The sequence below is a fragment of the Telopea speciosissima genome, chromosome 10 (assembly GCF_018873765.1).
Source record: "Telopea speciosissima isolate NSW1024214 ecotype Mountain lineage chromosome 10, Tspe_v1, whole genome shotgun sequence".
Lineage (NCBI taxonomy): Eukaryota > Viridiplantae > Streptophyta > Magnoliopsida > Proteales > Proteaceae > Telopea > Telopea speciosissima.
This window is the reverse complement of record NC_057925.1, coordinates 14,626,918-14,649,367: the sequence shown is the minus strand read 5'-3', so window position 1 is coordinate 14,649,367 and position 22,450 is coordinate 14,626,918. Positions and strand designations below refer to the sequence as shown.

General features: G+C 38.7%; 1 protein-coding gene across 1 annotated transcript; it reads left to right on the top strand.

Annotated features, from left to right (window-relative positions):
• Positions 1–4,152: 4,152 nt before the first annotated feature.
• Positions 4,153–22,239, top strand: LOC122642759 (probable protein arginine N-methyltransferase 3). Its single transcript, XM_043836338.1, has 7 exons — positions 4,153–4,504; positions 7,028–7,582; positions 7,876–7,973; positions 19,959–20,037; positions 20,167–20,427; positions 20,512–20,679; positions 21,584–22,239. The coding sequence occupies exons 1-7, from the start codon at positions 4,226–4,228 to the stop codon at positions 22,040–22,042; spliced, it is 1,899 nt and encodes a 632-aa protein (XP_043692273.1). The 5' UTR covers positions 4,153–4,225; the 3' UTR covers positions 22,043–22,239.
• Positions 22,240–22,450: the final 211 nt, after the last annotated feature.

Sequence of the window (22,450 nt, the reverse complement as noted above, 5' to 3'; positions counted from 1 at the left end):
ATGCGAAACTTCAATGGTACTGAGTGTGAAATCCAATTTAATTTGATTAAATTAACTATTACAATTTTATGTCATGTGCTTGTCATGATTATGTCTATAATGTGCAATTATTCATATTTATCGTTACTTGTTCACAACTATTGATAGACTTGGGCACTTTATTCTACGGTTGTCCCATTGTATATTTCTCTATGGCGATTAACACGATATAAATGCAGGCCCTTAATTGTGTTGAATTTGATCCATCGAAATTCCTGATTTGTTTTACCGCCATTGTATTCATAAGATGAATTTTCAGTAGTTACTTTTCCCGTACTTGAGAGACGTTATTGTTACATTTATATTTCATGCAATTGGTAATATAAGCCTAACAATAAACCTCTCTCATAGTATGTGAGTTGTTGAACTATTATTGGACGGAATCCAGGGCTTTGGTAATATTTGTTTTATTATTATTATTCAATTTTGAAAGTCTCTTTCCGATTTTTAAGTCTCCAGTGGTATTGGCAGGATTGCAGGTGCTATGCAATGGCAAGAGCAGAGTTGTAGTGCAAGGTGAGGAGGTTGCAACAGTGGGGCTAGGTGAGGGGTACAACGGTGGGGAATAGTTGTGTGAGAAAAAACAAGAAGAAGAAGAGAATCCCACTCAATTAATTAAATGAAATAGATGGCAATGGTAATTAAGAGTTGAATGAATTTTTTTTTAAATGGTAAGATAGGTAATTTTAGGTATGAGGGGAGAAGGAGATGTAGGGGTTCAATTTTTTGGAAGAATAAGAGGTGAAAGTTTAATAAGGAAGTTTGAGTAAATATGGGATAACTACAGGGGAGTGATAGAAATTTTCCCTTGAAATATTGATCAACCAATCCATATTGGTACCCATACTTTCCTAATACCGTAGCAATATGTAATAGCCAATGGTAAGAGCCAAATCGTCCAAAAATCATTTTTTTAAAAGAAAAAAGGAGAGCAAAACCATTTGATACGACTCGTGCCGATCCAAATCGATATTGGTATCAGTGTCAACGGAGACTGATATGATTATTGATACTGATATTTAAGACCTTGCATGGTACCACCCAACAATTTATTTTGCCATTCCCTTTTTACCAGTGGTGCCCTATCATATAGAGCATGGACTAACTTGTGTTGCCACTGGGAAAATAATCTCCTGCAATTCTCTGCCCGGTCCATTTCTCCAAGTCCCTCTAATAGGGGGTGTAGTGGTGGACCCCACTCGGGCAGTGTGTTTGGGCAGGGGGTAGGGTGGTCATTTTTGCCGCCCATCGTGCGTGTGAGGAATTGCAAAAAATGGACAGGTAAGGAATTGTAGGGGATAAAACAACCCAAGAGAACAAGGCACAAAGGCCCCATACATGTGGGACCTTTATCCCCTGAGGTTTATTGATCGGTACGATTGTGCGGTTCCTCTCATAGGGGGACTGAAATGACCATTCCACCTCCTGACCGAACACACTGCCCGGGTGGGGTCCACCCCCCTTTTATTAGAGGCACTAGGGAACCGTACCGGGCAGGGGAACTGCAGGTGATAAAAATACCATACACGTGTTACCCAAACTTCAAAATTGCAAGGGTAAAATACGCGTACCCCCCTATGATGCACCCAATATTCCTCGTACCCCCCTAAGGCTTTGACAATTCCGCGTACCACCCCTCATAATTCCACGTACCACCCCTACTTTACCCCCTAATGCTCGACAAGTCCAAACCGTTAAGTTTAGCCATTAAGTGCTAAAAACTTGACCATTTTACCCTTTCTTCTATTTTTATAAATTTGAAAAGTCCTAAATGCCCTCACCTATTTGTTCATAATATGAAAGACCTTTGGGCATTGAATAATCTAAATGCCCAAACTAACCCTAGGTCCATGTAACATGACCCTTTTACCCTTTTTCTTCTTCTTCTTCTTCGTCTTCTTCCTCCTCCTCCTCCTCCTCCTCCAACCTATAAAACACCCATAACAGAGGAAACGAAGGTCTGGCCTTCATCTCCAGCGAGATTCATAAAAATAAACTGACCTGTTAATAGCAGAAAAACTTTTCAATGTTGTTTCAGAGAGTTCTTGACAGCAAAACCAACAATAACCCAACAGAAAAGAGGACGAACAGGCTTTCATAGGGGAGAATAGACAAGGAAAAGAGGATAGAGAAAATCGAAGGATTCTGTCAGTAGTATCAGCCGCAGGGACGAGGAAGAAAGGAAGAGAGTAGAAATCGTGGGGAAAAAAGGGGGAACAAATCTCACAATCGATCGATTCCCTGAATAGAACCACAAAATGGTAGGGTTACATCTTTTGATCGATTCCCGGAAAGCTGTTCCCTTACCATTTCAGTAAAAGCTCCTTAGGGTTACAACGACCGTCCAACAGAGATGACAAAGGCTTCCGCTTTTTGAGCATTAACCCCAACTTTTAGAAACAAAAAATTGTACACGATCCATTGTAGTTTCTATGCAAATTTATTGCTATCCTAAAAGATATCAGATGAAGATTCTTTCTCTCATAACCAGACGTCTTGGTATGACCTGTCTTCTTCCTTTTCTTCCGATCATCACAAAATTGAGAAATTATGTAGCTCAATGTTGAGTCAGTTCCAAGTTAAAGCCTTATTGTCGGGTGAGATATAGAATCGAACCATAATCTTCGATGATCTTTGCAGTAAAAATTTCTAATAGAAATAAGGGAGGCGGAAGGAGAAACAAGGAAAGATGGAAAGAATCAAGTAACGACAGAAGTTATTGAGCTTCCCTTACTTTCTTGTCTGCTCCAGGAGAAATTAAACAGAGCCATTCAGATCATGTGATGAGAGAGATAGAGGGAGAGAAACTGGTATTCGAGATGGAGATGGGGGCTTGGGTTTCAGTTTCGTATGGAGAAAGAGATGGGTTTACAGGTTTAGGGTATTAAAGAAGAAGAAAAAGAAAAGAAGCAGTGGGGAAGAAGCAAGTTCGTTTAATTGGAAGAAGTTTCAGAAATGGAAGATGGATTTTGGGGAAGATGAGGGTATTTTGGTAATTATGCCCTAATAAGGGCATTTTGGTAATTAGGTTAGATTAGGTTCTTAAAAACAAATGGCGGGGGTAAAAGGGTCTTTTGAAATTAAGTTAGGGCAAAAAGGTCTTTTCATATTATGAACAAATAGGTAAGGGCAATGAGGTCTTTTCAAATTTATAAAAATAAAAGAAAGGGTAAAATGGTCAAGTTTTTAGCACTTAACGGCTAAACTTAATGGTTTGGACTTGTTTGGCATTAGGGGGTAAAGCAGGGGTGGTATGTGAAATATTGAAGGGTAATAGGTGGACTTATCAGACCCTTAGGGGGTACGAGGAATAGTGGGTGCATTACCTTAGTTAGTAAGTTCGGGAACGGCAATTGAACGGGAACGGATACGTACGGCAGTTAAACGGATTAGACGGTAATAATACTTTTCAAAAATCCGGCTTCATAAAATGCATACGGTAATAATACGGTACGCGTTTAATACGGATATAATACGGCATAGACGGCAATAATACTTTAAAAAAAACGGACATATATTCATTATATAACATGCATTCACCACCTAATAAACAAAATAATATCATGATTTTATTAACTAAAATAAACACAATAATATAATATGCTATATAACATCTCTAAGATTATCATTTAACATACCAAAATATCAATAATCTACAAGAAATGAATGTAGATTGTCTGAAAATGACATGAGCAAGTTGAAAGACCAGAGAAACAAGAGGAGAGTACAAGACTTAAGTGCCGCTTTGTTGAACGGAGATGGCGAGGATGATTGGAGATGGAGGGCGGCTACTTTTGCTTGCTACGGTTGGATGTTCAACGCAAATCGAAAGGGACGAAAGGGAAAGTGAAATCGTTTCCCTAAATTCTAATCTTTTGGATAATTTTTTTTTTTATAAAAAAAACGTATAATACGTGTATTATTCGAGTATAATACGTGCTTGCTTAAAAAACACGTTTTTTTATAAAAATACGGGAAAATATGGGGACGGGAGTATTATACGTTTAAAAATACGAGAACGCGTATAATACGCGTATGATACGCGACTTTACTAACTAAGTGCATTAGAGGGGGTACGTGTATTTTACCCAAATTGCAAAGCCTTGGCCGCAGCTTGTGCAGCGCCAAAGTGGATTTAGGGGTTTTGTAGGGTTTTGGGCACTCAAACACTTTCTTTCTCTTAGCTATGGCGGAGAAGCTCACCTGGAACGTAGAAATGGAAGGAATTGAAGAAGAAGACGAAGAAGTGGAGGACCAACTCGAAAATTGGGAAGATTGGAACACAGATGAAGAAAACTCTGACCCAGATTTTCTTTGCTTGTTCTGCGACTCAAAATACAGTTCTATTGAAACTCTGTGGGAGCATTGCAGTTCAAAGCACCATTTTGATTTCCGAAGAATCAGAAAAACTCTAGGATTGGATTTCTACGACTCCTTAAAGGTCATCAACTATGTTAGATCTCAGGTCAGTATTCACTCTTAGCCAACTGATTTGATTACACTTAAACTCAGTTGCCGGGTGTGCTAGTTTTTGTTTGGGCTTTTGAAAATTACTTCTCAGTGTGTGGTGGTTATTCTTAATGCTCACAACGCACGTTAAGCACGTCTATGAAGATTTAGAATTTACTTCCGTTCATACTCAACGGAAGTGAACACTTTTTGTAAACTAAAATTTTTATTGGTCTCTCGTGACATAGATATGTCCTGTAAGATGTTAAGGCATGCGTATATATGCTTAATGCGTATGGGTATAGAGAAGCTATGCCAGAGGTCCCAAAGTGTTGAAAATGGTTGCAGGTGTTGAAATCTTTATAGCTAAAATGGCCTTAGACGCAACTGAAATGTGGTGGAAACTGTTAAGAAATTTGATTTTGCAATAGTCACAGGTAGAATTGTTATTGTGTTTGTTGGGAAAAAAAGGCTTAATTGAGTTGAGTTGTATAGTCACAAATACAATATAATCAATTAAAAATATGTCAGACAACATTTAAATGGAGTAGCACAAGAGTGCACAAGTCAAATTAATATGCGTTTCCTTTTGATTTTTGGATCTCTGTATCCAGAGAAACTTTCTTATTTATGTAGACTGGCATATTGTTTGGGATTACTGTTATTCTTGGCTATTCTTGACCCTTCCTTTCCCATGGAACTATATATTGCTGCAAAATGATACTACCTATTCCTATTAATTGAGTGGAAAAACAGAATGTCAGAGTTTGTTATCTATATGGAGTGAAAAGTATAGCACATATGCCTGAAATTGCTTTTATTTCCCTTTCCCCCCTCTTATTTTCTTTTTGATAAGTAGAAAAAATGCACTTAGAGAAAACAGAAATGGATGTCTCCACTGCTAGATGAGTGTTGGCCTGGCATGTTCCTTTCAAATCCGTATATTGTTGCTAAAAAATGGATCTTTCTGTAAAAATATTGAAAGTCATTGTTACTTTTTTAATTTTGAGAATCATTTGATAAATTTTCTATGAATATATCACAATGGGAATTTGTTGTATAACATTATAACTGTGCTATACCTCATATCTCAGCATGTATGTAATTTGCAGATTTTGTGAATACCACATCAAGGGCATAGAGAGACTGTTCTAAAGAAGCTTTAATAGTATACCGAATCTAGACTGCAGTTAAGGGTTTGCTTGATTTGCTATATATGCTAATGCACAGTTAGCGGGACAAAATATTTTTGGGTGGCTTTTTGTGAAAGAAAATGTGAATTTACCTCAGGGAAATAAACTACAATGAACTAAACTGAGCCTTAAGGCCAACTACTTGGGTCATACTGTACTGTCATTCCATTTTCTCAAGGATCTTATTTTTTGTGACATTGTAAACCCTCATGTCTTTTCTGTGCCACTTTTTTGCCCTATTGGTTCCAAACCCAGGTGAAGGTGTAGGTGAAGGTCTGTTCAGGTGGGGGACAAGGATAGAACCTTTGGCCTATCCATTCAATGTGCATTGAGATATAATAGGCTATATGAAGTATAAGCTAATTTCTGATTAGGACTGTAACCGTAGAATAATTTGTGGTAAGAGCGTTTTGAGCATGTGGGCCTTCAAGGAAGACAAAGGATAGATGCACACAGAAAGTGATATTTGCCTATGGGAGCAGGTTTTATGAATGTGTTATCCATAGGGTTGAAAATTCTGGCCAGTCGAAGCCGAAGGTCCCTTGCTCAATGCTTGCATGTAAAGTTTTGGCCTAAATTGAGTTGGCCAAATGAAAAAACAAAACACAGAAACTTGATGACTACCAAGGGTGCACGCTAATGCTTGGATTACTGAGATAGTTGCATGCCAATACATGGGAAGGTATATGATTGGTTTTGAGTGTGAAATTTCACACGTGGCTACTAATCCAGACCATTCTCTAGGGCTCCATTTGTTAGACAGATAAAAAGGGGTGGGAAACTTGTGAGGATGGGTCCCACTTGTTGTGGGTTGGGTTGACAAGGAAAGAGAAAGAAAGGAAATAATAGAATATGTACTTTGTAGAGGGGTGGGATTTGGTGGGAGTGAGGAAATGGAGATGGGGTGGGATTCTATGGGAGAGAGAGGAAATGAGAGGAGGAGAGAGATAGAAATAAAATGAACTTTTCCATGAATAGTGCTAAAGTCCTTGGTAGGACTTTGAAAGTGAGTGGGGATGGGAAAAAGTGGAGTGCCACATCACCAAATAAGAATAAATACATTTAATGAGGTTGTCTAGAAGTTTTCCACCCTACCTAACCAAACACTCATATTTGTAGTAGTTTGTGGGAAACAAGTACAAGTTTTCCACCCCTTTTTACCTTTTCCACTTTTCTCCATGAAACAAAAATGGTCTAGATGTCCAACAGTTGGGATTACCAGATCACCCTTTCACTTTCACATAACAAAACTTAGTGACCTACTAATAGATACTTTATGGGCTGGCCCATCCATAAAACATTTTAGCTTTATTTATTTCTCTTTTCTTTAATTCTTTGATTCTCAGGTAGCAGCAAACAGATGTTGGAGTTGTGGGGCTACCTGCCAATCCAACAAAGATCTACAGAATCATTTACATGAACCAGTTAGCTTGAAGGATAGCAAGCTCCTTTGGGAGGATGATAAGTATCTTAGACCTCATATGCAAGAGGATTCGCTTTTGCACAGCTTTGCGGAAGATGAAGACGATGAGGATGATCAGACCACACCAATTGATAGAGAGGAACTCATGAAGGATATAGGGGACATTGTAGATCTTGAAAAAATTTGCATTGATGATGAAAATGCTTCAAATATGGTTCCATCAAGACCTGATACCATTGATGAAGGTACAAGCAAGGAAGAATCTTGTGCATCCACCGGATTTTCCAACAGAGAGCACACTTTGGTGAATGATATTGAGGCAAGAGAAAATAGTGGATTAGCAAATGGAAAACAGAAAAGCAGGCATCTGCAGGTTTCATTGGTGAATACTGCTGCAAAGGAAATCAGAAAAGTGAACGAAAATTATTTTGGTTCTTATGGTTCTTTTGCCATCCATAGGGAGATGATTAGTGACAAGGTAAATGGTTTATCTGCACATTCTCCAAAAGAAATGAATTTTTTTTTATTATGCATCAGTGCATGTCATGATAGAAGAGGACTTTGCGAAAAAAATTTCACACTTGGCTCAAGTGGAAGTTTCTAGTCATAGTCATGGTGACTACGCGACCCAAGGCGTTGGTGGGAGCCTGGAAGCAAGGCGAAACCAACAAGGCGTCCAAGGCGCCTAGGCGACGCCTTGACAACTATGTTTCTAGTTTATTCTAATATTCTGGAGCAGTTTTATAAATATTCACATCTCTGGATATGCAGGTTAGGATGGATGCCTACCGAGGAGCAATCTTGAGCAACCCTTCTCTTTTTAAGAAAGCAACTGTTTTGGATGTTGGTTGTGGCACTGGAATACTAAGGTGTGATAGTGCTTTATATCTACAATTATATGTTATTAGGTTCCATTCTTGCAGTTACTGTCATAGTGAAATCTTAAAAGGCAAAGCAGGGTTACTTCAAAGAAACATATATATATTTCAAATTAAGTTGTTGCGTTTGTAGTCACAAATATTTATTTGCATTCGCATATGTAAATTGCATAAGTTTGAAGAAAGGAAATAAGGAATCAAAATTATTGTTAAGAATCTTGAATATGTGTTTCGTCAATATTAGTAACATTGCAATCTCATTATAGTTTTATGGTTAAAGAATTTAAAAAATGTGTATAAAAGAAATGATTTCTCTTTCTCTTCATCATCTTGCATGCCTAATATGTAAAAATTTGAACCTCAAAATATTTTGAAATGTGACATTATTATTGTTATGATTACTAAATGTATAAGCATTTATGCATGACATCTGTGCCCTAACTTCTTTCTTTCCCCAATGCAAGCAACTGAAACCAGCAAATTAGCAATCCTTTTGCAACCCTGTTTTGTCAGGAAAGTAGTTCAGATCTGGGCCTGTGCAGTAGCCAATCTGATCTTTGATTCCTAATCTGGAATCTAGGTTGGCTGGCTGCATCAACTTGGTATCAAAGCCTAATCTACATAGTTGTCAAGGCGTCGCCTAGGCGCCGCCTTGGCGTCCAAGCGGGAATCCAGGGCTAAGCTATGGTATGCTTAATTAGAGTCATGAAAGGCGTCCGCCTTGACCAACTAGGCGTCGCCAAGGCGGTTCAAGCGATGCCTTGGTGCTCCATGTGGTCAAGTCGGCCACCTCTCTTGAGAGTGGGTTTTTTTTTTCATGCATTATTCCTTTATTCTGTTTCTTTGCTTTTTATCTGTTGATGTAAAAGTATTTCGTGTAATGCTGCTACATGGGATCATACAAAACTGAAATCCCTAAAAAGCTAAAAGTTAAAAACCTAAAACTTCTCAAAAAGTTAAAAAAAAGTGAAAGTCCTCGACCAGTTTTTTCTCTCTGCGAAGTCTGCGCAAACGAAGGCGGCAAAGCTTCTTCCTAGTTCCTCTATTCCGGCACTATTCCGGCACTATTCCGGCAACTAGACTTAGACGAAGGCGGCAAAGCTTCTTCCATCTGCGGCAAGGTAAGCTTCTTCCAACTCCATAGTCGTCTTCTTCTTCTTCAACTCTTTTTTTTTTTTTTAATCATCTGCTGCTGCTTCTCTTTTTCTTTTTTGGCTTGGAATGCTTGGATAGCTGCTTTGCTTCTTCTGCTTCTTCTTCTTGGTTTTTATTTTTTATTTTTTTGCTTGAATGCTTGGTTAACTTCTCTTTTTCTTCTCTGTAGTTTGTAACGCATGCTGCTGCTTCTCTTTTTCTTTTTTGCTTGGATAGCTGCTCTGCTTCTTCTTCACTTTAACGCACTAACCTGCTGCTGCTTCTCTGTTTTTTTTTTTTTGCTTGAATGCTTGGTTAACTGCTCTTGTTCTTCTCTGTAGTTTGTAACACATGCTGATGCTGCTGCAGCTTCTCTGTTTTTTTTCCTTTGCATAACTGCTGCTTCTTCTTCTCTGTTTTGTTTTATTTTTTTTCTTTGTTTAACTGCAGCTTCTTCTTCTCTGTAGTCTGTAACGCCTCCTGCTGCAGCTGCTTCTCTGTTTTTTTTTTTTGGCTTTGTTGAACTGCTTCTTCTTCTTCTTCTCTGTAGTACTAACACCTGCTGCAACTATGTCTTTTATGAAATGATGATAATAGTTAGTTTTTTATCTAGGACTTAGTGATTATTGATTAGTGATTAACTGATTAATAAATAAGAGAATGCTGATTATTCATTTTTTACTTTGTGTTATTTCTTTTAGATTTTTAATTAATTTATGATGTTTGATTATTCTGAATTTTAATCTATCATGTATTATTTTTCATTTTGATGACTTGAGGTGGCTTAAATTTAATTTTTAATGATATAAGGTGCATCATGCCATCATGTATTGAGTGTTTGGGGGGGGGGAGGGGAATAACTAACACTAGACCGCCTTTACCGCTTAGGCGCCGCTTAGGCGGCCGCTTTACCGCCTAAGCGCTTAGACATGCCTGCACCGCCATGCCGCCGTGACAACTATGCTAATCTAACCATAGATGTTAAAAATAGTGGCTTTGAATTTTGAAACCACATTTATTCCTTTGAATAAATGATGCCACGTTTATTGTTTTGAATAAATGGTTGGACTCTTATCTCTCTCAAGTGTCTACTACAAGAATTGAAGAGGTGAAGAAGTCTCATTGTCTACATTGCATTAAATGCAATTGAAGAAGAGAAGGACAAAAGATAAAAGGATTTACGTGGTTTGGCTTTTAGCTTACGTCCAAGGGTCTGGTGAAGATAGCGAGATGATTTCACTATTGAGAAAATAGAGAATCCAATAACACTTTCTCGCACTAACAACATCAACAAACAACAAACTCAGCCTTATCCCAACTTAATGGTGTCGGCTACATGGATCCAAACAGAACAAAGTAGGGAAAACGTAGTTATTTAAAAAAAGAAAAGAAAAAAAGAAAGATAGTAAGAGGAAGTACGCACAACCCAGCACGTCAAGAGAAACTCAGCTAAATGGGGTCTGCAACATGAATCCTAGCTCTCCAATAGGCTCTGTCCGAGGTCATACTTGGTACAAGACCTAGGCCATGCATGTCCTTCCTCACCACTTCCCCTATGGTCATTTTAGGTTTGCCCCTTACTCTTTTAGCTCCTTCAATCGGAATCATATCACTCCTCCTTACTGGGGCATCCCTAGGTCTCCGTTGAATATGGCCATACCACCTCAAACGACTCTCATGGAGCTTGTGATTGATTGGAGCAACTCCCAAATCCGCTCTTATACGTTCATTTCTCGCACTAACCTATAACTCAATTACACCCATTGTATTCTTCCTATCTCTCTCTAAAATAAATATTACAATTTACAAGAGCACTTGTAAATCTATGCTTTGGTTTTTTTTCTTTCTCTTGTACTCGATTGGTTGGTTTCCAAGGACCTCTCCCTTTTTATTTATAGGTGAAGTGATGGAACTGTATAAACTGTGTACCACTCTCGAATTCTCCGTCCTCGAATTCTCCGTGTGCGAAATGCCCAATGATCATAGAGAGTGTTCTCATTTGGCTGACTGGATAGGTGAGGGCTGCACCCTTTTCTCTTTTGTCCTTCTCTTCTTCAATTGCATTTAATGCAATGTAGACAATGAGACTTCTTCACTTCTTCAATTCTTGTAGCCAACATTTAAGAGAGATGAAAGTCCAACCATTTATTCAAAACAATAAATGTGGCATCATTTATTCAAAGCAATAAATGTGGTTTCAAAATTCAAAGCCACTATTTTTGACAATACTCCACCTTGGCTTGAATTCTCCCATGCTCAAAAGTTACTCTTCTCAAGTTATCTCCATCTTAGCCCCCAATGGTGCCATACATTTAACCAAAAATCAGATGTATCATGAAAGAACTAAGCATATTGATGTTAGAGATCATTTCATTTAAGATATAATCTCTCAAGGAGGAATCACAGTGAAGAAGATTCCAACGGCAGAAAATCCAGTAGATATGATGACCAAACATATTCCAGTAATCAAGTTCAAGCACTGCTTGGACTTGATCAGCGTCAGTAGCACGTGAGAGCCCCATTGGGGGCTAAGGTGGAGATAGCTGGAGAAGATTGACTTTTGAGCATGGGATAATTCAAGCCAAGATAGAGAATTGTCAAAAATAGTGGCTTTGAATTTTGAAACCACATTTATTGCTTTGAATAAATGATGCCACATTTATTGTTTTGAATAAATAGTTGGACTCTCATCTCTCTCAAGTGTCGGCTACAAGAATTGAAGAGGTGAAGAAGTCTCATTGTCTACATTGCATTAAAAGGGTGCAGTCCTCACCTACCCCATCAGTCAAATGAGAAGAACACTCTCAGTGATCAATGGGCATTTGGCGCACAGAAAATTCGAGAGCTATACACAGTTTGTACAATTCCATCTCTTCACACCTATAAATAAGAAAGAAGATGTCCTTGGAAATCAAGCAATCGGGTACAAGAAAAAAACCCAAGCACAAAATTACAAGTGCTCTTGTAATATTTCTTTTAGAGAGAGATAGGAAGAGTACAGTGGGTGTAATTGGGTTCTGGGTTAGTGTCTAGAACTTGGACCTATTTAAATATCTATGTGGTATGAGCTTTTAATTCATTGAATTTTATTTGGATTGGGCTGAATTATAAGGTCCAAAAGTTTGGGGGTGGGTCTAAAGGGGTGTACAAAAAAAGATATTTGATTCGTTGTAAGGTCCATTAGATAATCTAGTTGGCTTTAGTTAAGTCATTGAAGAGTCTTATTGTGGTTAGTTGCATGGGTTCCAAGTTATCTAGAAGACTTAGGCTTCAACATTTCCAATTAGTTAAGTATTTTGATTTCTTGTCAGTTAAGTTAGTCTAGCTACCTTAGAGTTCTCTCTTAGATGGAAGTCTTTATAGTACTCCTAATGGCATACCTTACTGAAACCAGTAAATCAACAAGCTTTTTTCAACCCTTTTTGTCATGAAAATAGTTCAGTTCTGGGCCTGTGGAGCAGCCGATCTGATCTTTGATTCCTTACCTGGAATCTAGTTTGGCTGCAGTCCTAGGATTTCCGTAGATCTGGCTAATAAAGAAAATAAATTATTCAAATGGTTTGGGTGTTGGATTTTTAGTTAATGCAGTCACTTCACCATTGAGACATTCAATTCCTCCCTATTATTTGACCAGAAAAAATGTCATCCCTGTTATGCAAGAAATTCGTAGAGCAGGATAAATGTACAATTTGGGAGCAACTGAGTATATTGGGTACATTCCTTTTCGCTGTCTTTTTATATGAATGTCTCTGTCCAATGTAATGCAAGAAAGATTGGCTACTAACAGATAGTACACAAGAGTACTGTTGAAAAAGATCTGGAATAGGTCCTTTTTCTGTGAGCTGAAACCTCCCAATCTTGTATTAATACCTTGCTTGAGGTTCCAATCTAGCTCTATAGATTCTGAGAGTTGCTGTGGTGACAAAATATTAGATAGCATAGCTGAGGAAGCACTATTCTGATACGTAAATGAGAAGAATTTATTAAAGGTTTAACAAATGATGGGTCTTATTTGTCAAAAAGTGGAAGCACTAATATTATTACTTATTTTACTTAATTGGTTACAGGAATTTTACTATTGCATAGGAAACAAGTACTAGAGGAGGCCCAAGCCTATAATAGTATGCTGGGTTGATAAAATAAAGAGAACAAAGAGGGCCCAACTGCCCAAACCTGCCCCCTCTCTTGTGCTACTAGTCTTAATCCTCATGCTTAGTGGCTACATGGTGGGCTCTTTCCAAAATTCACCTCAGTATTTGGAATATGGCTTTATGAGCCAAAACATAATTATGAAATTGGTTAAACTGAGGAATATGGTCCTTGCTGGCAGATGGCTTTGGAGAAAGGGCAAAAGACTGGAAAATTTATGGGTGAAGGTAGTGGCTAATAAATATGGATGTGGGAATATCTGGGATGATAATGTGGTGGAAAATAGCCATGGAATAGCAATAAAAAGGAACTGCTGAATTTCCTTGTAGTGCTTTAGCTTCAGTATTCAAGGTTAAGTATTTCAAAGTTATATGAAATAGGACAAAGACAAGTGAAGAAAAAAATCGATGTCAGGGAGACATCCACTTGAGGAGTTGAAGTGGGGGAGGGAAAGAAAAGGAGAAGGATTTTCAATCTTTGCGATTTGGTTATGGCACTTCCAATGGGTCTCCCACTCTGGAGGCCCCATCTTCATCATCAGCGGGTTCTGGGAAATCGTATGCTGCTATTCTCTGAGAAGGTCCTTGTATTTGCCTCTGATCCAAGTGGAAGAAAAGGAGATCGGAATGATGCTTGATTTAACCTCTACTCCTCCGGAACGTGTCTGGATTCACTCTTCTCCTTGTGATCGTTTTTTTCAAAGGTTGATCATAGACAAGCGACCTGCATACTGTTCTATCTGTAAGAAGGTCGGTTATGGTGATGAAACCTGCAAGAGATCGTGTTAAGGTAACTAATGATATCATTGCGGATTCTATGGGTGCCAAAAATCAGCAAGTAGGACGGAATATTGGTAATCTGTTATGGAAAACTACCGGAAGAAACTTTGATGTTTCTAATAGTACCAAGAACCCAGCTGGGATTGCTGCTAATAATGGTAAAGGTGAAATTAAAGCAAATATGGTGGTTAACTTGGAAAGTCCAAATGCTGTTATCAATGGACAGCAGCAACTCCTTCAGCAATCCTCTGATTTGAGGAATGAGTTGAGATCTTTGGATGAACAACAGCATACTCATATGTTAGATCGTGCTGGGATTGACCACTCTCATGAAGGTCTGGGTCCTGAAGGAAGTCATGAAGTGTCTAACGAGACTGAAGCGAATCAAACTGTTGGTGAATTGATTTCCAGTGCAAACGAGAAGCAAAATATTAGTAAAGATAAAGCTGTATTGGACGACTTTGTTACTTATGCAAGCAAAGATCATGGTGTAGAGGTTATAAGAAGGAATCGATCTTGGGGAGGAGAAGAATTTGCTAGCCCTCATCGTGATTCTGAAAATTTTTCATTAGTTATTGCTATGCTTAAAGATTATGAACCCGAGCTTGAGCAGAGGTTCTAGAGAATTATGAGAGGGCTGCAGAGGAAAATTTACTCCCCTTCAGGAAGTCAGATGATGAGATTTTGAATATGATGGCCACAAAATCTAGAAAAGCTTTTGATGACATGTTGAGAATGAAATCCAGTTGACTGAGTTGGCACTGCAACCTCAGTTGCTTGTTGATTTGGATGGTGTTGCTAGCACCTCAACCAGAAGGGTCACTAGGTCTATGGCTGCTGGTTCATTCCATTAATTTGTCTCTATGAATTATATAATTTGGAACATTTATGGAGTTGGAAATTCTAAGTCCGTTCGTAGGATCAAGAATATGAAAAACTGTATAAGTTATCCCTGGTTGTTTTGTTGGAAGCTATGTTAATGAGGAGGATGTTGCCAATATTGCTCGAAAAATTAACATGACTGGATTTCTTTGCTCTAACCAAAAGTTAAAAAATTTGGATATTTTGGTTGACTGCAGTTGAGATCTCAGTATTTCATGCAACTAGTCAGGTGGTTCATACGCTAGTCATAAAAGTTTCTTCGCCTCCTTTGTGTATGGTAAGTGTACAACCTCTGAGAGGAGGGAGTTATGGTATGATATTGTGAATTTATCGCAGTTAGTTTTGTTTTAATGCTGTTTGTCTAGTGATAAAAGGGCTGGGTGTCATACCAATTATTAGTGGTCCATGATTGATTTCCAAGATGCTGTTCATGCTGTAGGCTTAATTGATCTTGGATACTGCTGATGTATTCATTGACTCAGCCCTTCCCTAACAGTTCGAGCTTTTAGGTGGAACAGTAGCAAACATGGTATCAGAGCAGGGAGGTCAAGTGTTTGATTCCTGGGAAGTGCATCGGCAGAGTTTTCCCGACATTTCTTCTCCCTCGGTGCCACACAAAGGAAATGCCATGTGAGCTCCACGTGCAAGGACCATGGGATCTTGGCCTGCACATGCGGGAGAGTGTTGATGTATACATTGACGCTGCCCTTCCCTAATAGTTCGAGCTTTTAGGTGAAACGGTGGTGAATAGATACGTTGGTACCAGGTTTACATGGTGTAACAATAAGGAGTCCCTGAACACTTGTTGGGGAGGGTTAGACAGGTTATTGATGGGGAACCAACAATGGGTGAATTTTTTCCGTACTCTACAAATACTCATTTGAATAGGACTTGCTCTGATCATGCTCCTCTTTTATTATCGATTTATGTTAACCTTATAGGGGGTCTCAAACCCTTTAAGGAAATGTGGGTCAGGTACAATAATTTCTTTGATGTTGTGAGGGCAAAGTGGGATTGGCAGGTCCAAAACTTAGGTTTGTATAAGATGGCTTTAAAATTGAAAAATCTTAAGGGTCATCTTAAAATTTGGAATAAGGAGGTTTATGGGGATGTGCACCAAAATGTGAAGGCGGCGGAATCTAATTTTGATATGGATGGCTCTGCTGCTAATAAGGTGGCTTTGAAAGAGTCTGGGGACCGGTTACATGAGATTTTGGTCTAGTAGGAAATTTTTGGGGTAAGAAATAAAGAATTAGATGGCTGTAGGGGGGTGCGATAAAAATACACGATTTTTTCATTATGTTGTAAAAAATAAAAGAAGACATGATGGTATTAATAGAACTATGTCCAATGAGGGGGTTTGGTTATCTGAGCTGAGTCAAATTCAAGTGGAGGTTGTTGCTCATTTCTCCTCTATTCTTTCTTCTGAAGGTAGGATGGTGAATATGTATATTATTGATTACATCCCTTCTTTGATCACGGAGGAGGATAATTCTATGCTTATTGGGATTCCATCGGTGGAAGAAGTTCAACATGCTACTTTCTCAATTTCTAAAGACAGTGCACCAGGTCTTGATGGCTTTCCAGGTGTCCATCATGCATGGGAAATTATTAAGGAAGATCTTTATGAAGTGGTCTGTGATTTTTTTTTTAATGGGGGGTAAGCTCCCTCAAGGTTATGCGTCTACTTTTATAACCTTCATTCCCAAAACTGAGTCCCCCTCTTCTTTTGATGAATTTAGGCCTAATAGTCTATGAAACTTTCTTACAAAATCCTCTCAAAAATTTTAACTTACAGGCTTGGTAAATTATTGCTTAAAACTTATCTCTGAGGTGCAAGGGGCTTTTGTTAAGGGGAGAGCATTCTAGTTAATACAACTCTGGTGAATGAACTTGCTCAGGACGTTGATAGAAAAGTCAAAGGAGGTAATATTGTTTTTAAGCTAGACATGGTAAAGGCTTATGACAGGTTGGAGTAAAGCTTGCAAGGTGGAAAGGAAAGTTGTTTTCAACAGGGGGTAAGATTATCCTAATTAAGCATGTTCTTTGCAGTATGCCCATTTATTTGCTTTCTTCTTCGATGGTTCCTATTTGTATTTGGAAGAGATTAGAAAGCTCAATATCCAATTTTTTATAGGGTGAATCCGAGTTTGGAAGGAAACACCATTGGATCAGTTTCAGTTCTCTATCTCCTTGTGAGTGAAGATGGAATAGGAATCAAATCATTCAAAGAGATGAATACTTGCTTTCGGTTAAAGTCCTTATGGAGGATTTTACCTAATAGATCTCTTTGGTCTACCTTTTTCAAAGCGAAGTTTTTGAGAGGTGATCATTTATCTATAACTTCCTGTCCTCCTAATGGTGCAAAATCTTGGAAAATACTTTTTGTCCTTGAAGATATTTTCTTTGAAAATTCCAAGTGGTTGGTGGATGAAGGGAATTTAAATTTCTGGCTGGACAAGTGGATGGATGATGGTCCTTTGATTGGTTGGATAAACAATATTGATGGTGTTGATATGTCCATGCAGGTTAAGGATGTTGTCAATACTGATGTTTCTTGGAACACTTAACTGTTACCATAGTTGTCACGGCGTTTAGGTGACCTAAGGCGCTGGAGAGGGGCCAAAAACATGGTGACAGCAACAAGGCGGTCAAGGCACCTGACTAGGCGACTAAGGCGCCCGCCTAGGCGACCACGGCGCCTGGACACCTAGGCGACGCCTTGACAACTATGGTCTGTTACAGCAGCAAAATGTCCCAAACGATTTGCAAAATTATTTGAAACCTATGATTATTTACTATTTCATCTGAAAAGGATAGGTTTGTTTGGATGCCTTCTTCGTGTCGTGAGCTCTCATGAAGTCTACATGGGAAATTATTAGATAGAGATCAGAGAAGATTGGTTAAAATAAATGGGTTTGGGCCTCTTCGGTTTCAATCAAAATATCTTTCTTCAATTGGAAGCTGTTATAAGGTAGAATTCAGGTTAATAAATCTATTCAAAACTTGAGACTGAATCTTGCATCTATGTGCAACTGTTGTGCCAACCATCACATTGGAGACATTCATCATCTTCTCATGAAAGGTGCTCTCACTGAAAAGGCTTGAAGTTTCTTTTTCCAACTATTTGATATCCATTGTGATAATTTTCAAACCCTTTATCAAAGAGTTAGTTTTTGCAATATTTTTCGCATACCAAAAAGAATCAGCTGGGTTTTGTTATTGGAGTCCTTTCTAATTTTGTTCTCTGGGAAATATAGAGGGAATGAAATTTCCGTCGGTTTGACGGAAAATCCAACTCCTCTTCTGATGTAATTAAAAAGGTTGTGCTTTGGTTGTCTTCTATTCAAATCCCAAATAACTTCTCTAGAGGTTTAAATGAGCAGGATTTGGAGCTGTTGTTATATCTGAAAATTCCTATAGCAAAGGTTAAACTTAAAAAGATAGGCTTTGTTAAGTGGATTCCAATCAGTGAGTTTTTCTTCACTTTAAATGTGGATGTAGCTACGAAAGACAATCTTGGGCCAGTTGGTGCCCAGGGTTACCTTACGGACCAAAATGCTACTGTCTTCTTTGTTTTTGCTCATTTGTAATTTTGTATGGCGTATGCTCTAATTATGTGGCAGAGATGAGGGCACTAATGGATGGTGTTCGTTGTTTTATCTCTTCGGGTATCACGAGGTTTGTTGTTATCTCATACTCAAAGGATATTGTGCAATCTATCTCTGAGGGTAAAAATGCTCATTGGAAATCATGGTATTGGTGGAACACTTTGTCTAAGCTCTAGCAGTCGGTTTCTGTTTCATTCGGCATTCACAGAGGGAAGCTAATAGGGTGGCTGATGCATATGCTAATTTTTCTGTTGGTAGTCACTCAAATTTTTGTTTCACCTAGTACACTTCTTTTTCAGACTCAGTCAAGATTGCGATCAAGGATGATAATTCACAATTTCCTTTCATTAGATCAAAATAATTTGTTTATGTGGTTGGTTTATAAAGCCCATCTTCTCTTTGGTCTTGTATCTGGGATGGGTAATAGCTTTTATTTTCTTATTTTGTTTAGTTCAATCTTCGGATGCCGGGTTCGGGGTGAGACGGGTTGTCCCCCCCCCCCCCCCCCCAAACAAAAAAAAATTTGTATTTTCATAATTTATCTTCTATTAATAAAGTTGTAGAGTTCCTCCAGGGGTACCCAGATAACTTCTTGGTAAAAACAAAAAGGTTTGGCATGATCTGTGGTGCAGTGGAAAAAGTTAACCCAAGCATGGGACCCTCATTTTGGCTGAGTCCTGTTAAAACAACTTTTAGAACATCAAATGTCACTTAACCTACTATGAAGGGCTGTTATCCTTTTTGATTTCTGTAAATCGAGGCTTGTGAGTCTCGGAATTAGCACTGGCTTGCGCTAGTGCTAATATCGAGATAGGTGAGGGGTAGTTTAGGCATGTGCTTTTTTGTTTCTTATTCTTTTTATTTCCAGTTATGTCTTTGTTCTCTTTCTTCCCTTTCTCTTCTCTTATCATTTACAATTTCCTAACTTGCTGATGGTATTTTGTTCGTAATAGAATTTAACATTTGCTTCAGTGTAAAATAGGTATAATTAATGAAAATAGCCAACCTTCTTTTGAACAGCCCTTCTGCCCCCATCCCCCTCTCTTCATTAATGACGAAAGATGGTAACTTGCAATAGCTCTTGGAGAATAATAAGAGAATAACAATTAAATTTGAGATGTTACCCCTGTTAACTTGGGGCTGGTTTGGCAAATTTTTCCAGGAAGATTAATTGACACAATTGACATTCTCCTTTCAATGGTGGAAAGGGTGTATTTTCTGGGATCATTTTTCATAAGGTGGCTTGCCGTCGAACTTTCTTTCTTTGTTTGGTAATTATATGGTGATTAGACTAGTCAGTATTTATGTATTGTTTATGGATCATACATTCTATTTTACCCTGTTTGAATTAGTTTGCTTTCTTTTTCCATTAAATAGTTGTTTTGCTCCTTAAGTTTGTATTTCGCTTTCTATCTTTGCAGTCTATTTGCAGCCCAAGCAGGGGCTTCAAGGGTAGTAGCTGTAGAAGCTAGTGACAAGATGGCTGCAGTGGCAACTCAGGTTAGCCTTTCAGGTTTCAATACTCGTTCAGTTTGCACTCATCAGTCATCACTCTAGCCTTTTTTTGCTTTCCCTCTTTTTTGTTTTTTGTTTGATCGAGTCCCATCGCATTAATTTGGGTAACTGCAGATTGCAAAAGGCAATGGTCTGTTGAGGGATAGCAGTGCAGCCGAAGGTAATAATCAGTGCACTGGAGTAATCAATGTGGCTCATGGTATGATTGAAGACCTAGATAAGTCCTTACAAATCTCACCCCACAGTGTTGATGTATTGCTGAGCGAATGGATGGGATATAGCCTGCTCTATGAATCAATGCTTAGTTCAGTGCTTTATGCTCGGGATCGCTGGCTGAAACCTGGTGGTGCCATTCTCCCGGACACTGCAACTATTGTGCGTTTCTGACAAGTCTCTGGTATTTGGTCTTAAAATTAATTGGTACTTATACTTAACACCCCCCCCTTCTACACTTCTCAGCTAGTAGCAGGTTTTGGGAGAGGTGGAACAAGTATTCCATTTTGGGAAAACGTTTATGGTTTCGATATGTCTTGCATTGGTGGAGAAGTTTTCCAAGATGCTGCCCGGTTTCCTATTGTTGACGTAATTGACAGTCGTGATATAGTAACTGATTCTGTGGTTATCCAGGTTGGTGTTTCTATGTTCATATTGTGGGGAAGATTTTTCTGACTGTTTTCCATAAATGTAAAGATTACATGAAATGAATGCTATTGTTAGGGAAAATGATGTACACACTGCTGGTAGTGCACACCCCCTCTCATACTCTCTCTCCTCCCTGACCATGTCCCCCCCCCCCCCTATACAAATCGTGAGACATTCCCTCCCCTATTGGCTTTGTGTAAGAGAAGTCAATACACACAGGTGGTGTGTAGATCTGTTAATAATGCCGCTTCTTGTTATACTCATTATTTTAATATTATTCATATGGCGTTCGATTTCCTGCATGGCTCACACAGGAAGACCTTCCTCTATGGACCTAATATATGCCACAGGGCATATCAGCTGGGGCCGTAGTTTCGTGCCGTGAGGGTCCATGTTCCCCTGCTCACATCTCAAGTTGGAGCACTAATGGAATTGATCAAATAGTGAAATAAGGCCTTAAAAGTCCATTAGAAAGTCAAACATTGGGAGAAATAATTGGCATTAACTGGATGGGAGAATGTAGAATGGAATATGCCAATGCATGGGAGGCATATGGTTGAATTTGACTCTGAAATTTAATGAGTGGCCAATCCAGATCCAGTTGGAATTGCCACATCAAATTTCCACATGGTAAAAATTAGGTGAACTGTGTAGGAAGCCCTTCCCATGTGTGGGCCATTTCTTCGTCTCTTATGCTCTTAATTTACTCCTTGAAGTTTGTCTTAACTACCCTATAGTGTATGTGATGGAGGCTGTGAATCTATAGCTCTGAGTTATCTTTCACTAAACTTGACTTCTGTTTCACCTTTTTCTTTTCTTCTTTTAATTTGATGATCTTGATCTGTGCACTGTTTGAAAGAAAGTGTATTGTTGATTACTTTTTTCTCAGACGTTTGATCTGGCAACCATGAGGCCTGAGGAGATGGACTTTACGACAAGCTTTGAGTTGGAATTGAAATTGCCTGATGTAGTCAATAACTCTACGGATTTGAAGTCCAAGACAACTTCTTGTTATGGGATTATATTATGGTTTGAGACTGGTTTTACTGACCGGTTCTGCAAAGAGATGCCTACTGTACTATCTACTTCTCCTTATACTCCTAAAACACACTGGTCGCAGACCATCTTCACATTCCGTGAACCAATTGCGATGGCAACTGGAAAACATGATGCAGATGGAATGGCAGCAGTTGGTACCGAAGCCTGCCCTGTCATAAGAATCGAGTCTCGCATCAGCATTGTCCGAGCTGCAGAACACCGTAGCATTGACATATCCTTGGAGACCATGGGGATCTCTTCAAATGGAAGAAAACGCAGCTGGCCTGCGCAGATCTTTAATTTATGTTAGGGTGTCATCTCTGTTTAATTAATGAGAGATTGTTCCTGGTGGCAGTTTTCCATGTTTGCCCCATTGATATTGTGGACTATAATCAGATAAGGCATCAATATAACTGTATCGTGTCCATGGGACTCACGTTTGCGTTCATGTTGTGTGTGTAAATTATTTCTCTTGATCATGTTTTGACTTGTTTACTGTTAGTTTTCCTTGTTTGCAATCTGTGAAATGATTTATTTGGTTTGGGGCTGGATGAAGTTTCAATAGAAAGAATGATGGAAATATGATTCGTAGGTTTGGTTTTCCAGAAACGAAGTCAGCATTTCATATATTTATGTTTCTGCCACATTTTTCTATGGTTTATCTTTTCTATGTGCTTTTGTATCTTCCAAAATATGAGCAAGAATTAGGTGAGTTTGT